The sequence below is a fragment of the Martes martes genome (genome assembly GCF_963455335.1).
Source record: "Martes martes genome assembly, chromosome: X".
NCBI lineage: Eukaryota > Metazoa > Chordata > Mammalia > Carnivora > Mustelidae > Martes > Martes martes.
This window is the reverse complement of record NC_137897.1, coordinates 47,582,699-47,600,657: the sequence shown is the minus strand read 5'-3', so window position 1 is coordinate 47,600,657 and position 17,959 is coordinate 47,582,699. Positions and strand designations below refer to the sequence as shown.

Below are 17,959 nucleotides of genomic sequence, written 5' to 3'. Positions count from 1 at the left end.
AAGCTCACAGCCTTCCATTTGAGATCAGGAACATGATGAGGATGCCAACTCTCACCACTCTTGTTCAACATAGTATTAGAAGTCCTAGCAACAGCAATCAGACAACAAAAAGAAATAAAAAGTTTTCAGATTGGCAATGAAGAAGTAAAACTCTCTCTCTTCACAGATGATATGATACTTTATATGGAAAACCCAAAAGACTCCACCCCCAGACTACTAGAACTCATACAGCAATTCAGTAATGTGGCAGGATATAAAGTCAATGTACAGACATCAGTTGCTTTCTTATACACTAACAATGAAAATACAGAAAGGGGAATTAGAGAATCCGTTTCATTTACTATAGCACCGAGGACCATAAGCTACCTTGTGATAAACCTAACCAAAGAGGTAAAGGACCTGTACTCGAGGAGCTACAGAACCCACGTGAAAGAATTTGAAGAAGACAAAAAGATGGAAAAGCATTCCCTGCTCATGGATTGGAAGAATAAACATTGTTAAAATGTCTATACTGCCTTGAGCAATCTATACTTTCAATGCCATCCCAATCAAAATTCCACCAGCATTTTTCAAAGAGCTAGAACTATCAGTCCTAAAATTTGTGTGGAATCAGGAGAGACCCTTAATTACTAAGGAGATATTTAAAGAGAAAAACACAACTGGGGGCATGATGTGGTCTGATTTCAAGCTTTACTACAGAGCTATGAGCACCACAACAGCATGGTACTGACACAAAACAGACACATAAGGGTGCCTTGGTGGCTCAGTGGGTTAAGCCTCTGCGTTCGGCTGAGGTCAGGATCTCAGGGTCCTGGGATCAAACCCTGTATCTGACTCTCTGCTCTGCAGGGAGCCTGCTCCCTCCCCCTTCTCTGACTGCCTCTCTGCCTACTTGTGATCTCTGTCAAATAAATAAATAAAATCTTAATAAAAAAAAAAAAGCAGGCAGACCAGTTGAACAGAGTAGAGAGCCCAGATACGGACCCTCAACTCTATGGCCAAATAATCTTTGACAAAGCAGGAAAAGATATCCAGCGGGGGAAAAAAAGACAGTCTCTTCAATAAATGGTGCTGGGAAAATTGGACAGCTATATGTAGAAGAGTGAAACTCATCTATTCTCTTACATCATACACAAAGATAAGCTCGAAATGGATAAAAGGCCTTAACATGAGGCAGGAATGTGTCAGAATCCTAGAGGAGAACATAGGCAGTAACCTCTTCAACATCAGCCACAGCAACTTCTTTCAAGATATGTCTCCAAAGACAAAGGAAACAAAATTGAAAATGAACTTTTGGAAACTTCAAGATCAAAAGCTTCTGCACAGCAAAGGAAACAGTCAACGAAACAAAGAGGCAACCGACGGAATGGGAGAAGATATTTGCAAATGACAGTACAGAAAAAAGGCTGATATCCAGGATCTATAAACAACTTCTCAAACTCAACACACACAAAACAGATAATTATGTCAAAAAATGGGCAGAAGACATGAATATTCACTTCTCCAATGAAGAAATACATATGGCTAACAGACACATGAAGAAATGTTCTTCATCAGTAGCCATCAGGGAGATTCAAATGAAAAGCATGTTAAGATACCATCTTACACCAATTATAATGGCCAAAATTAACAAGACTGTAAACAAAAAGTGTTGGAGAGGCTGTGGAGAAAGGGGAACCCTCTTACACTGTTGGAGGGAATGCAAGTTGTTGAAGCCACTTTGGAAAACAGTGTGGAGAGTCCTTAAGAAATTAAAAATAGAGCTTCCCTATGACCCTGCAATTGCACTACTGCGTATTTACCCCAAAGATACAGATGTAGTGAAAAGAAGGGCCATCTGTACCTCAATGTTTAAAGCAGCAATGGCGACGGTCGCCAAACTGTGGAAAGAACCAAGATGCCCTTCAATGGATGAATGGATAAGGAAGATGTGGTCCATATACACTATGGAGTATTATGCCTCCATCAGAAAGGATGAATACCCAACTTTTGTATCAACATGTAAGGGACTGGAAGAGATTATGCTGAGTGAAATAAGTTAAGCAGAGAGAGTCAATTATCATATGGTTTCACTTATTTGTGGAGCATAAGGAATAACACGGAAGACATGGGGAGATGGAGAGGAGAAGGGAGTTGGGGGAAATTGGAGGGGGAAATGAACCATGAAAGACTGTGGACTCTGAGGAAGTAACTGAGGGTTTTGGAGGGGAGGGAGGTGGGAGGTTGGGTGAGCCTGGTGGTGGGTATTACAGAGGGCACGTATTGCATGGAACACTGGGTGTGGTGCATAAACAATGAATTCTGAAACACTGAAAAGAAATAAAACAAAATAAAAATTTTTTAAAAAGTTAGAAGAATAAATGAAATCTACAAACCAATATTTTTCCTCAACCTACATGCAAAATTCCTCACAAAATATTAACAAATCTGATCCCACAATGCATAAAAATAATTATATACCATTACCAAGTCAAGTTTATTCCAAGGATGAAAGGTTGGTTCAACATTTGAAAATCTATGAACGTAATCCACAATATGAACAGGTTAAAGAAGAAAAATCATATGATCACATCAATTATTGTGGAAAAAAGCATTGAACAAAATCCTACATCCATTCCTTATAATGACTCTAAGCAAGCTATGAATAGAGGGGAACTTTGTGAACCCAGACAAAGGGCATCTATGAAAAACCTATAGTTAATATCATGGTTAACTGTGTGGTGAAAAGCTCAATGTTTCCCCCCAAGACTGGGAAAAGGCAAAGGCAACCACTCTCACCACTCTTTTTCAACATAGTTCAGGAGTTCTAGCCACTACAGTAACTCAGGGAAGGGAAATAAGGCATACAGATCAGAAAGGAGGAAATAAACCTGTACCTATTTGTAGAGGACATGACTGACTATGCAGAAAATTCCCAAAGAACTTACAAAAAGCAAAAACAGTCCTGGAACTAGTGAGTTCAGCACTGTGACAGGATATAAGATCAACATAAAAGAAACAATCACCTTCTACATACTAACAATGAACACATGGAAACCAAAATCAAATCCTGATAACTTTAACAATTGCTCTGAAGAAATTGAAATACTTTGGTACACACTTAAAGTATGTATGTGATTTATATACTGAAAACTACAAAATGTTGATGAAAGAAATAAAGAATTTAAATAAATGTAAAAGCATGCTGTGTGCATGAGTTAGAAGACAACACAGTAAAGCAGTCAATTCTTCCCAAATTGATATACAGATTTAACACAGTTCCTAGTAAAATCTCAACAAGGTTTATTGTAGACATAGACAAGCTTATTCTAAAGTGTATATAAAAAGTCACAGGCCCTAGCATAGCTAAAACAATCTTGTCATGGAAGAGTAAAATGGGAGTAATCACTCTTCCCAATAACGAAGCCTACAGTATAACTACTGTGATGAAGACCTGTACGGAGATGTTCATAGAAGCTTTATTCTTTTTGTTTTAAAGATTTTATTTATTTATTTGACAGACAGAGATCACAAGCAGGCAGAGAGGCAGGCAGAGAGAGGAGGAAGCAGGCTCCCTGCTGAGTAGAGAGCCCAATGCGGGGCTCGATCCCAGGACCCTGGGATCATGACCTGAGCCGAAGGCAGAGACTTTAACCCACTGAGCCACCCAGGCATCCCAAGAAGCTTTATTCTTAATACTTAAATATTACATAAAACCTAGAAGTCTTTCACTGGGTCAGTATTAAACAAACATACATACCACAGAATCTCACTCAGTAATTAAAAAAAAAAAAATTTTGAGTTTATCTTTGTGTACGGTGTAAGAGAATGGTTGAGTTTCATTCTTCTCCATATAGCTGTCCAGTTTTCCCAGCACCATTTATTGAAGAGACTGTCTTTTTTCCACTGGATATTTTTTCCTGTTTTCTCGAAGACTATTTGACCATAGAGTTGAGGGTCCATATCTGGGCTCTCTTCTCTGTTCCACTGGTCCATGTGTCTGTTTTTATGCCAGTACCATGCTGTCTTGGTGATCACAGCTTTGTAGTAAAGCTTGAAATCAGGTAACGTGATGCCACCAGTTTTATTTTTGTTTTTCAACATTTCCTTAGCAATTCGGGGTCTTCTGACTCCATACAAATTTTAGGATTATTTGCTCCAGCTCTTTGAAAAATACCGGTGGAATTTTGATCAGAATGGCATTAAAAGTATAGATTGCTTTAGGCAGTATAGATATTTTGACAATGTTTATTCTTCCGATCCAAGAGCATGGAATGGTCTTCCATCTTTTTGTGTCTTCTTCAATTTCTTTTAGGAGTGTTCTGTAGTTCCTCGAGTACAGATCCTTAACCTCTTTGTTTAGGTTTATTCCTAGGTATCTTATGGTTCTCGGTGCTATAGTAAATGGAATCTATTCTCTAATTTGCCTTTCTGTATTTTCATTGTTAGTGTATAAGAAAGCCACTGATTTCTGGACATTGACTTTGTATCCTGCCACGTTACTGAATTGCTGTATGAGTTCTAGAAGTTTGGGGATGGAGTCTTTCGGGTTTTCCATATAAAGAATCATGTCATCTGCAAAGAGAGAGAGTTTGATTTCTTCATTGTCAATTTGGATACCTTTTATTTCTCTTTGTTGTCTGATTGCTGTTGCTAGGACTTCTAATACTATGTTGAACAAGAATGGTGAGAGTGGGCATCCTTGTCGTGTTCCTGATCTCAACAGGAAGGCTGCAAGCTTTTTCCCATTGAGGATGATATTTGCTGTGGGTCTTTCAAGATAGATTTGATGAAGTTCAGGAATGTTCCCTCTATCCCTATACTTTGAAGCGTTTTAATCAGGAACGGATGCTGAGTTTTGTCAAATGCTTTTTCTGCATCCATTGAGAGGATCATGTGGTTCTTCTCTCTTCTCTTATTGATTTGTTCTATCACATTGATTGATTTGCGAATGTTGAACCATCCTTGTAACCCAGGGATGAATCCCACCTGGTCATGGTGGATAATCTTTTAAATGTGCTGTTGGATCTTGTTTGCTAGGATCTTGTTGAGAATCTTAGCATCCATATTCATCAGGGATATTGATCTGAAGTTCTCCTTTTTGGTAGGGTCTTTGCCTGGTTTGGGGATCAGGGTAATGCTGGCTTCATAAAAAGAGTCTGGAAGTTTTCCTTCTGCTTCAATTTTTTGAAACAGCTTCAGGAGAATAGGTGTTCTTTCTTCTTTGAAAGTTGGATAGAATTCCCCAGGGAATCAGTCAGGTCCTGGGCTCTTGTTTTTTGGGAGGCTTTTGATCACTGCTTCAATCTCGTTACTAGATATCGGTCTATTCAGGTTGTCAGTTTCTTCCTGGTTCAATTTTGGGAGTTTATAGTTTTCCAGGAATGCATGCATTTCATCTAGGTTGCTTAGCTTATTGGCATATAACTGTTGATAATAACTTCTGATGATTGTTTCTACTTCCTTGATGTTAGTTGTGATCTCTCCCTTTTCATTCATAATTTTATTAATTTGGGCTTTCTCTCTTTTCTTTTGGATTAGTTTGGCCAATGGTTTATCGATCTTATTGATTCTTTCAAAAAAGACCTCAACGTGAGACAGAAATCCATCAGAATCCTAGAGGAGAACATATGCAGTAACCTCTTTGATATCAGCCACAGCAACTTCTTTCAAGATATGTCTCCAAAGGTGATGGAAACAAAAGCAAAAATGAACTTTTGGGACTTCATCAGGATCAAAAGCTTCTGCACAGCAAAGGAAACAGTCAACAAAACAAAGAGGCAACCCACGGAATGGGAGAAGATATTTGAAATTGACAGTACAGACAAAAGGTTGATATCCAGGATCTATAAAGAACTCCTCCAACTCAACACACACAAAACAGACAATCATATTAAAAAATGGGCAGAAGATATGAACAGACACTTCTCCAATGAAGACATACAAATGGCTATCAGACTCATGAAAAAATGTTCATCATCACTAGCCATCAGGGAGATTCAAATCAAAACCACATTGAGATACCACCTTACACCAGTTAGAATGGCCAAAATTAGTAAGACAGGAAACAATGTGTGTTGGAGAGGATGTGGAGAAAGGGGCACCCTCCTACACTGTTGGTGGGAATGCAAGTTGGTGCAGGCACTTTGGAGAACAGTGTGGAGATTCCTCAGGAAATTAAAAATAGAGCTTCCCTATGACCCTGCAATTTCAGTACTGAGTATTTACCCCAAAGATACAGATGTAGTGAAAAGATGTGCCATCTGTACCCCAATGTTTATAGCAGTAATGGTCACGGTCACCTAACTGTGGAAAGAACCAAGATGCCCTTCAACGGATGAATGGATAAGGAAGATGTGGTCCATATACACTATGGAGTATTATGCCTCCATCAGAAAGGACGAATACCCAACCTTTGTAGCAACATGGATGGGACTGGAAGAGATTATGCTGAATGAAATAAGTCAAACAGAGAAAGTCAAGTATCATATGGTTTCACTTATTGGTGGAGCATAACAAATAACATGGAGGACAAGGGGAGATGGAGAGAAGGGATTTGAGGGAAATTGGAAGGGGAGGTGAACCATGAGAGACTATGGACTCTGAAAAACAACCTGAGGGTTTTGAAGGGGCGGGGGTGGGAGGTTGGGGGAACCAGGTGGTGGGTATTAGGGTAGGCATGGATTGCATGGAGCACTGGGTGTGGTGAAAAAACAATGAATACCGTTAACTGAGGGTTTTGAAGGGACAGGGTGTGGGAGGTTGGGGGCACCAGGTGGTGGGTATTAGGGAGGGCACAGATTGCATGGAGCACTGGGTGTGGTGAAAAAACAATGAATACTGTTATGCTGAAAATAAATAAAAAATTTAATTAAAAAAAGAAATAAAAAATTTACAAAAAAACAACCTTGATACATGCAGCAACTTAGATGAATCTCAAGGGCATGTTAGATGAAAAAAGTGAATTCCAAAAGATTTGGTTTCATTTACATAATTTTTAAATGACAAAATTATAGAAATTGAGAACAGTTTGGGGTTGCCAGGGGTTAGAAACCAAGGTGAGTAGACTGGGAAGGACATGGATATGGCTAAAAAATGCAACATGAAAAAAATAGGCAATATAAGGTATCCTTATTGTAACAGAACTATTCTGTATATTGTCTGGGTTAGTATTCATAAGAATTTGCATTTGTGATAAAATTGTATAGCAGTGAATATACACATGTACACAAATTACTACAAGTAAAATCTGAATAAGAGAGGTGGATTGTATCAATGTCAATATCCTACTTGTGATATTGTACTATAGTCTTGCAAAATATTACCATTAGGGAAAACAGTAAAGTGCACTTTGTATACTTTCTACAACTGCATGTGAATATACAATTATCTCAATAAAAATTACTACTACAAAAAGTTCCTACTAACATTTTACATTCTTTCATCTTTAGCATCATAATAGCTTGTTAATAGGCTATTAATAAGGTTTGCACAAAGCCTCAGATAATGAATAGTTTTGGGCCACTCGCTCAAACTAAGCTGAAACAGATATGCTTTTTGATATTTCTGATCTTCAGAGTCACTGATCACACTGGGACACTCTTGCACTTTCCTAAGAAGTCATCTGACATCCTATGAATTCACTGCTGTTGTTAATGTGTCAGCAGGCTGCATGACAACTTCATAAGTGTGGTAGACAATGCTGAAGAAGGAATTGGGTAAATATCAGCCTGAAAGAAATAGTTGAAAGAGTTGGACTATTCTCACTGAGATAAGGTGACATAAAGGATAGGATACCTGTGTTCAGAACTCTAAAAGGCTGTTTGGAGGCAAAGAAAGTGACCATGTTCTCTGCCTTTCTAAGGGTGAGCAAAGTTATGATCAGCAGTCAACCTCAGAGGTGATTTATAGGTGCAGATCTAGGTTTAGCAGAAAGACTAGCTGAACTGCCCAATGATGAGATTTGCTGCTTGTATGTAAAACACACATTTTGTATGTAAAGAATGCCCTATCATTGGAAGCATTTAAGCAGAAATAATTGAACACGTCTCAGAAATGTGGAAATTTCTTTTCAATGTGCAGATTCTAACACCAAGATAATCATGTGAAGCTGGGTTGCTAGTGCTTTATCTCAACACATCTCTGGTCCCCTCACTGACTTGTTGTTTTCTTTTTTTCTTTCTTTTTCTTTTTCTAATTGAAACCCTCCCTTCCTTGTGATTGGAAAGGAAATAGAAGAACTCTGATGTCTTGCGATCAGAGTGGAATATCTTTGCAGGAAAATTCAAGTTACCATTGTTTGTGGGAGCATGTAGTAACATAGAACCCTGCAGTAATTTGGGAGATTGGCATGGATGCAGAATAAACTTAACCAGCTTTTAGTTCTGGCATTTTTGCATTATATGAAATATAGTTGTTTCAATATTTGGTTTTCCTAATAAACCATGAGATCCTTCAGGGATACCATGTCTGTCTTTTCTCTGTGTTCTTCCTGCATCTTATACATAGTGGCTATTGATAGTTTTTCCATAAAAAGTTTCTTGGACATGATCAGATTGTTTGTGGCATAGTTTGTATACCAAACACTAGGCTGGCATTTTTTTCCCAGAGGTAACAGGGAGCTGCCTCCCAGATTCCTTTTGGGTGACACCTAAAACAGATAATGTGACTATTTCTAAAAGTATCTCCCTATGACCGCCTTCATGTAAAGAAACCAAGGAGATAAGATGATACTCTTAAGAGCTGAGCTTTTGACAAAGTTTCCAGTTCTGGAAGTATTTGGTTTGATGCTTTAGGTATGAGAAGAGTGGGAGAGGTTGTGGGCATTTTCTTTCTTTCTTTTTTTTTTTTATTGTGCTGTGTTAGTCACCATTCAATACATCATTAGTTTTTGATGTAGTCTTCCAAGATTCATTGTTTACATATAATACCCAGTGCTCCATGCAATATGTGCCCTCCTTAATACCTAGCACCAGGCTCACCCATCCCCCCACCCCATCCCCACTAAAATCCTCAGTTTGTTTCTCAGAGTCCACAGTCTCTCATGGTTTGTCTCCTGTTTCCGCCTCCCTTCGGTAGAACTGAGGTTACTATATTGGGGAAGCTTTTATAAATGAGCAGGGCCTTCTCAAACTTTGCTTTAAAAACTTCTTCAACTTCACTGACACATGTTCCAGTATGGGAGTCTTTGCTTCTCACTGTTCTCCTCACTCTTGGGAATGGAGGCAGGGTGGTGTGAGGGGAGAATGATGTGTTGCTGGACTTTCAAGAATGGAAAAAGGAAATTCAGAGACGCTAAGTTAGAGAGGGAAAGAAAAGAGTCCCTGACCCAGAGGGAGATGTAATAGAGGAGGCTGGGCCTTTTCAGGCCCTTTCGTGGATAGTTAGGAACACCCACAGTGCAAGAGCTTGGCCTGTTTCAATGGTGGGGATGCCTAAGCAGGGACAGACTAGAAGCCTGAGGCCTTGCCTCACCAAGCACCTGTCTATCTGTCAGTCAGAGCTTCCAGGACTTCCCTGCAAATGCCCCCCCTCCTTTTGCTGGGATGGCTCCCAGAAAGACATTAGTAAGATAAGACTGCCCTTGGAAGGGGGGTGGAGGATAGACTAAAATTAACCCCTGGACCTGATGCCTAGCTTTTAGGCAGTGTTGTTAACAGTGGAAACCAAGGACCCCGTCTGCTTAGGCCTCAGGGCAAATAAGGATTCCCTGTGGAGGGGCCACCAGGGCCCAGTGCTTCATAGAGGGGCAGCAGCTGGCAGCGACTCCAGGCAGCCTGGTCTCAGGCTGAAGCCCAGTGAGTATCTGGAGCCTAAAACAAAATGATGTTGCCGGGGGGAATGAACACTTAGGGTTGCAGGCCCATGGACCTGTAACCACCAGGCTTCATAGGTTTTTCTTACTGGATCTGGTTTCTGGGAGCACTTGGGAGATTTGGTAGGGAAATCTGCCCGTATAGGGAAGGAGGATTATGATAATGGCTTCCTGCTATATCTGTCCCAAGAAGGTGTGTATGCCTAGGCTCTGGGGTCCAAATGGACCTAGTTCTTGAGGGAAATTGTGTCTGCACAATATAGGGAAGGTACAGATCTGTCTTTGTATCCCTGTGTGTTATATGTCTCTGTTGTGGGGTGCATCTGGCTGGACTCAAGGGCAGAAGGGCAGAGCTCCTCAGGTTGTGTGGAAAAAGGTAAAGCTTAAATATAGTCTACTAATGGGGACACCTGGGTGGCTCGGTGGGTTAAGGCCTCTGCCTTCACCTCAGGTCATGATCCCAGGGTCCTGGGATCGAGCCCCGCATCAGGCTCTCTACTCAGCAGGGACCCTGCTTCCTCCTCTCTCTCTGCCTGCTTCTCTGCCTATTTGTGATCTCTGTCTGTCAAATACATAAATAAAATCTTTAAAAAAATAGTCTGCTAATGCCTCAAGAACTTTTCCAGGGCCCACTAAACCCAGCCTCGTCCCTGCAGTTCTTAACATGTATTCATAAACCCAGAAGAGGGCCTTAGATAGAATTTAAAGGGTATAAAAACATGGATGAAGTAAACAACTACCTTTTTTTAACCTCTCTAACTGAAATTTACCATTTCCTTTTGAGGACGAGCAGACTACAAAGGGCTATAGTATTACCAGTTCCTATAACTTGGTCATCAGAAGAAATCACATTACATATCATATTACACTTGCAGATGAGATCTGGAAATGTCATTTATACTTATCATCACTTAAATTATTAATAGATCTTGGCATTTATTGTGTTAATAAATAACATTTATTACTAAATCATGTAGTTTAAAAATAGCTATATTTCAATATAGTTCGTTCCCTTTAATCTGATGTATTTTATTTTATGTATTAAAAAACAATCTGAGAGGAGACAAGAGACTTAACCAAATTGCCATAAAGGTCAATGTCACAAAAAAAGTTTTAAAACCTCTGCCTTTTGGGGATCAGGAAGGGCATCCTTGCATAGAATGGTCACATAATATCTCTTAGCTTAATAACCACAGCAAGGTGAAGTTAGACAATAGACTAATTAGATTTTTTTACCCTATCTGGTAAGGCACAGTTCACTCAAGTGTCCAAGTCAGCTGGGGTCCATGACTTGATCTCCCTGTGGAGGCTCATTAGATGGGCCCTGCTATGGACTTCTGGTATGACCTTTGTGAGAGCTTTGGCATTTCCTTCCATACTCCCTGCCTTCTTCATATCCCTGGAACCAGCCTCCCCTTCCACCAAATAGCAAGGGAATCCCCACTGGCTATCAGAAGAAATGATCTGTAAAGAAATATTCCATGACTGAAGTCCCTGGAATTCAGCATGATCCTCAAAACTAAGGATTCTGGGAACTGCAGTGTAACTCTGCTTAAGGCAAGGGAAAGGGGCACGTGTTTGCTTTTAATGTTGCAGTAGGAAGAACAGGATGAGCAGTAGGGAAACATGTATCTATTTCTGGCTCTGCTATTTCCTTGATGTAAAGCACCTGGCAAATCCCTTCCTTCTCAGACTTCAGTTTTCTTCACCCACAAAATAGGGATGATACTACCTGTCCCACCATGTGAATAAGTTTGAAAAGCACAAGATTATAGGTATATTCTGAGTTCTTGCTAATGAGACAATTGACAGTAACAGCCATGTGACCTTAGAAAAAAGTCCCTGCTCTCCTCTGAGCCTTGGGTTTTTAATCTCGAAACTAAGGGAATTAAATGATTTGAAGCATTTCTCTGAATTTATAGGACTTTAAGTAAGGGAGCAATAGTAGAAATTGGAGACCTAGGTAATAATAATCACTTGGTACTACAATTACTGAGCTACTGACTACTACATTCAGGTACTATTTTAAATACTTAACTCATTTAATTATTAATTTAAGTGTTAACTCATTTAATCCTAACAATAACTCTCTGAAGCAGGTACTACTATCATCCTCTCTTTAGAGACGAGGAAGTAGGCACAGAGAGATTAAGTGATCTTCTCTAGGTTACACAACTACTAAGTAGTGGAGCTGGGACTGGAGCAGAATTCCAGACAATGTCTTACCACTACCTTATATGTCCTCTCATTATGCAGTGGATATAAAACAGACCCATATAAAGGAGTTACAAAGCAGTTTCATAACTGCTATGGTTATATAAGAGTACAAACTCTGGAGAAACTAACCCATCAGAAGAAATTACATGTGACAGAAAGAAGCATGATGTATATGGAGAGCTGTCATTTATTTTCTCTTATTGCTGGATCATGGGGTATAAGTACAGGAGTAGCAGGAAGTGAGCCTGGAGATGTTATTGGCCAAGATTTGCTCATAAATGACCTGTGAGCCAGGTCAAAGTATTTGGGCTATACTCTGAAAGAAAATGGAACCATTAAGGGATTTAAAACAGAGGATTGACACAGACAAGATTTGTGTTTTTAAATGATTGTTTTAGTTATAATGTGGAGAAACTGTTGAGATGGAAAAACAGCTAAGAGACTACTATAATAGTTGACACAAAGAATGATAGGTGCTTGGGTAAAGCACTGGCAATGCAGATAAGTCTGAAGGATGTGGTCTATAGAGGTCTTAGAAAGTGAAATCCTTAAGATTTGATGAGTAATTGGATGAACATGGGACAAAGATATAAAAGGAATGAGATGAGTCTTGGGTTTCTGGTTTGGTTGACCGGATGAATAGTGAGAAACAAATATGGATCAAATTTGGTGATGAATGGAGACGGTAATGGTGATGTGATACTGCTGACTTTGAAGTATCTGAAGAAACTCAGTGAATACATTTTGCTGAAAAGAGAGCTGGGGGGCTTGGAGTGATAAACTTGAAATCATCAGAATTAACTTGAGAGCTGGAGCTCTGGGACTGGAAAGAAGAAGATCAAGGAGAGAACAAAGGGGAGCATAACTATTTCAGGGTAGAACATAGAGGAGAAAAATTAGGAGAGTCTGTTGGTCAGGAAACCAAAGGAGGATGTAGGAGAAAGTTGTTAGTGGGGACAGATGTACCAGGAAGGTCACAGAAAGAAAGATCTGAGAAGAAGCCAGCAGATTTAACCAAAAGGATGAATTTTTAAATAACCATCTCAGTGTGACGGAGGAAAGGTGGAGCCAGACTGCAGAGGGTGAAGAAATGAACAGGAGAAAGGAAGTAGATGGTAGACAACTTTTTGGATACGTTCAATGAAAAAGAGAGAGATGAAGAGAAAGGTAACTAGAGTAAGAGAAAGGACTGTAGAAGTGCTTTGTTTCCTAAGATGGTTGAGGGGAAGGAGCCATGGAGGAGGCTGATGGGGTAGAGAGAGGAAACTCACCTTTACGGTAGCTCTTCTCCTCTGAACAGCACCATGAAGCAGGGACAATCATTTCTGTCTTGTAGATGAGGAAACTGAGTCCTGAAGAAGGGAGGAGATTTGCCCAAGTCTTCTGAGCTAGGAACTGGGCGTGCTGAGTTGCAAACTAAGGTCTGTCTGATTTTTAAAATCCTCTACTTATTATTGCATACCTCAAATAATAAGACCATGTATGGAGTTGATGCTAGTGAGTGAGAAGGGGCCTAAAGTTGAGGGAGTCCCCACCCACCCACCTCACAGTTTTTTTTTCTATGAGGTATGTACCTAAAGTACCAGGCTAACAAAGAGGGGTGGAGGTAGATGGTGAATAAAAGGAGATATGTGGCCCTGAGACCATGGCTGCAGGGTATGGGAGAGTAGGGAGACGAGCTCTGAAAAACCTACCAGCTTACCCTGATGACATTACAAACTGAGGTGGGTGAATTTGTCTTTGGAGCACTAGGAATAGGCCAGGTAAGGTCAAAGGGTTAAGTCAGTTATTGGGCCATGGATAATTTTATAAGGCCTAGGAATAATGGTGAGAGAAGAATTGAGGGTTGAGGCAAAGACTCTAAGCTGTATTGGGCAGAGATGATGGGAAAAGGTTTTACTCAAAGGGATGGGGACTCCATGGGATCCAAGGAAGTGCTGGGAATCAAAGCGACTTTTGTATTGAAGTGGTCCTGGGGGATAAACCAGTTGTCCACCAAAGAGGACTTGCCCTGGAAATGACTATTTCCTGCCATCTCTTTGATTTCATTTTACTTGAAGTGTTCTTTGTAATGTCACTTTTACTTAATCAGTAAATATCATTCAACATCCATTTCCTGTGTAACTCTGTTGCCTAAGCATGAGGCCTGAGTCTGAGGGGAGGTCACATATAAAGGACTGTGAGGAGGTTGAACTTCATCTAAAAGGCTGACAGATGGAATTGAGGGCCTGCCCCGTGAGGCTAATGTCAGAATGCTTAGGGATGACAACTTGACAACACAAAACAACATTCTTCTGGCCTAGCAACTGCCAGACCAAAGCCACTTCATTAGTCTACACATTCTGAAATAAGGAAGATGCCTCTATCAAATCCCCAATCATGAGTTCTTCTGGGAGTGGAGGAATACAAGATGGATACAGCATTCCTTATCTTGGAATTTACACACTGAAGCACAGATAAGTGCAAATGTAGTGTGAAAGTTCATAGCTAAAGTCTAGTTGTGATCCTTTGGAATCCCTGAGCAAGAAGAGGAGATTAGGGAAAGCTTCCCAGAAGTAGGAGATGAAGGTCAAGCAGAACAACATATACAAAGGCACCAAGCTGTGAAATGGCCTGATCTGTTTTGGAAGCTATCTCTGAGCCCTAAAATAAGATGAAGTAGGAATTGGAAGAAAGGGGCCCATGAGTGAAGAGCCTGATGATGAATGGTGGGGGGAAAGGGCTGGCATCCAGGCTTTTTGATGTGGGCCCTCAGTCTTCCCCCAATATTTGTCACCCACAGACTTGGCATATCCTCCTGCTCATAATGAGAATAGTTCTGCTCCAATCAATCAGGATGAACCTCATGGACATCACCAAGATTTTCTCCCTCCTGCAGCCCGACAAGGAGGAGGAGGACACCGACATGGGGGAGAAGCAGGCTCTCAGTCAAGCAGTGTATGACAATGACTCCTATACCTTGGACCAGCTTTTGTGCCAGGAGCGTTACAAACGTTTCATCAACAGTAGAAGTGGTTGGGGTGTCCCTGGGACACCCTTGCGCTTGGCTGCTTCTTATGGCCACCTCAGGTGTTTGCAGGTCCTCCTGGCACATGGTGCTGATGTTGACAGTTTGGATGTCAAGGCACAGACACCACTTTTCACTGCTGTGAGTCATGGCCACCTGGACTGTGTACGTGTGCTTTTGGAAGCTGGTGCCTGTCCTGGTGGTAGCATCTACAACAACTGTTCTCCCGTACTCACAGCTGCCCGTGATGGTGCTGCTGCCATCCTTCAGGAACTCCTGGGCCATGGTGCAGATGCCAATGTCAAGGCTAAACTACCAGTCTGGGCATCAAACATAGCTTCATGTTCTGGTCCCCTCTATTTGGCTGCAGTCTATGGGCATCTTGACTGTTTTCGCCTGCTTTTGCTTCATGGGGCAGATCCCAACTACAACTGTACTGACCAGCGCCTATTGGCTTGTGTCCCACGGCCCCGCACCCTCCTGGAAATCTGTCTCCACCATAACTGTGAACCAGAATACATCCAGCTGTTAATTGATTTTGGTGCTAATGTCTACCTTCCATCTCTCTCCCTGGACCTGAACTTGCAAGATTATAAAGGCAGTGCATTGCTGTTACAGGCCCGAGGTAAGTTTCAAGCATCTCAGGTCTATGGACCTCCTGGCTTTGAGGTCCAAGGGCCACAAATCACCCCCAAAGCCAAGATGAGTTGGAGAAACTACCATCTTCCTCCCTCTCCTAGGACCCCATTGGAGAAGATGATTCTTTATTAAGGAAGGGATCACTAAGATAAGGTGGGAGTAGCATTAACAGAATTTCTGGTTCTGGCTCTGCCAATTACTGTTTTGTGGCCTTGAACATGTCCTATCTAGGCCTCAGGTGTTCCTATTGGCACCATGCATTGAGGACGGTGTTGGGGGGGAGGCATGGTTCATAAAAGGGAGAAAGCAATTAGAGCTGCAGGAGCCAGGGCAGGGTGGATGCAGGCTTAGATGGGAGAAATACACTGAGGATTCCTTCTTATGACTTGTTTCTTCTTGCCGTAGCCACTCCTCGGTCACTACTATCACAGGCCCGTTTAGTTATCCGCAGAGCTCTGCTCCAGACCAGCCAACCACAAGCCCTTGACCAGTTGGATATTCCCCCTGTGCTGATTAGTTACCTCAAACACCAACTGTAATCTTGCAGCCTTACCATAAACCCACAATGCCTACAAAAACCACCTGGGGATCCAGGTAGCTGGTAGACACTACAGCTACACCTATTCACCTAGAGCTGCTCTCCTGTATTATCCTCCATAATAAAATCCTCAAAATAAATTCTAGTGTCTGTTCTCCTGTATTATCCTCCACAATAAAATCCTCATCAAAATAAATCCTGGTTGCTGCTATGACTGCTATGTGTATGGGGGGGAGGGAGGTTCACGGGGGAAAGCAGTCTCGTTAGCCAAGGGGAAGGATGGTAATTATCTGGCATTTGACAGGTATAGGAGTCCTGGCTATGGAAAGTGGAAAACAAAAGTAACCCAATGACTCACACCTCCTTCAAGATTCTCAAGAAAATTTAGAGCTATGTTGTCCTAAGAAGCAAGGTCCTAAAGAATTCAAGTGGATGCAAGTGTAGCATCTGCTTGCTCAGCCTTGTACCTCCATTCACTTCTCTGACTGCTACAAGGCACCCTTTCTGGGGCTGTCACCCAACCCCCTATTCCTCTGAGACAAGTAACTAAGGATCCTTCCATTAATTCACCTTGATTCATAGACTGCATACCCACTAGTCCAATTTATAGTCACGATATAATTGTGGTGCATAAACAATGAATTCTGGAACACTGAAAAGAAATAAAAAAATTAAATTAAAGAAAGTTATAACTGGGAAAACAAACTACTAAATATCTATAGCAGAGAAATTAATGCAGGTAAGAAATATGTTACATAGAGGATAGGTTCAGAATCCAAGCAGGACAGGAAGGTAACCCAGAGATTAGTTACAGCAGGATGCCAACACTATCCCTAAACTGAAGGGATGAGGAAGGAGGTATGGTCAGAGTCCCGGGACAGGGGTCACCTCATGGAAAGCAGAATCATAGAATTGTCCCTGGGTGCTAGAACCACAGAAGAAAGATGCTGGTCAAACCAGAAGAAAGGAAAAAATACCCTCCCCTTTTCTTCATTGCTGCCCGTCAGTCTGTCTCCAGTGTCACTCTCATTGGGGGAAAATAGAAGTCAACGAATATGAGAACCTGGGAAACAGCTCACAGGGGTCAGCCCACTTGCTGCAGAGGGCTGAGCAAGGGAAGGTGAAGAATGGAGGGGCAGTGGGAAAAAGTGGTATGTTCTGAGCCAGGAGCAGGGATCACATAGTAGAATTAGAAGTGTATACATTGGGAGCCACAGAAGAGACACTCCAGAGATACCACCAGAGGCACAAAAGCAGAGGCCAAATACCATGGTTTCTTCATTTTTCTAATATCTCACCCAGTTCCTCATTGAACCCAGCCAGATGATTGATGAGAGGACCTGGGAAATGCTTCCTACAGTGATCAGTCCCCCCATGATGTGGACAAGATCCTGGACCAGGATAAATAACCACCCAAATTCAGATCTAGGCATCTAACAGTACCTTCTTGTATTTCTCCTGCACAACTGTGGGTGGGGATGTGGACAAATAGTGAAAGAGACACAAGATGATGGAGTGGAGAAGGAGACCCCAGATAATCTTTAGATGCTTAGAGCTCGTCCTAGGAGCTGCTTTGACAGTCCCTCTACATCATGATCTCCTATTATGAGAAAATGGAGGCAGAGGAAAAGTTCTTGATCTGACTTGCCTCCTTAGCTCCCCCACTCTCCCTAGCTCCTAGTGCCTGAGAAACTTTAGGAAGGAAGGTAAGAAAATTGGATATCTATCTCCATAGTCCTGTTCCACTCAGCTTCCAGATTTTCAT

The 17,959-nt window shown here is 41.4% G+C and overlaps 1 protein-coding gene across 2 annotated transcripts; it reads left to right on the top strand.

Moving 5' to 3' along the window:
- Positions 1-9,614: 9,614 nt before the first annotated feature.
- ASB12 (ankyrin repeat and SOCS box containing 12) lies at positions 9,615-16,382 on the top strand. Of its 2 annotated transcripts, XM_080794879.1 has the most exons (4): positions 9,615-9,776; positions 13,347-13,431; positions 14,793-15,642; positions 16,062-16,382. In XM_080794879.1, exons 3-4 carry the CDS (start codon positions 14,817-14,819, stop codon positions 16,193-16,195), a joined length of 960 nt encoding a protein of 319 aa, XP_080651005.1. In that variant the 5' UTR covers positions 9,615-9,776; positions 13,347-13,431; positions 14,793-14,816; the 3' UTR covers positions 16,196-16,382. The 2 variants fall into 2 exon arrangements, with proteins under 2 accessions (XP_080651005.1, XP_080651004.1); XM_080794878.1 differs by lacking the exon at positions 13,347-13,431.
- The last annotated feature ends 1,577 nt before the right edge of the window (positions 16,383-17,959 follow it).

Excerpts from the sequence above, each read along its gene's own strand:
- ASB12 (XM_080794878.1), top strand. The coding sequence starts at position 14,817 with ATGAGAATAGTTCTGCTCCAATCAATCAGGATGAACCTCATGGACATC. Across the intron at positions 15,643-16,061 it reads ATTGCTGTTACAGGCCCGAG|CCACTCCTCGGTCACTACTA; the intron begins GTAAGTTTCAAG and ends TTCTTGCCGTAG.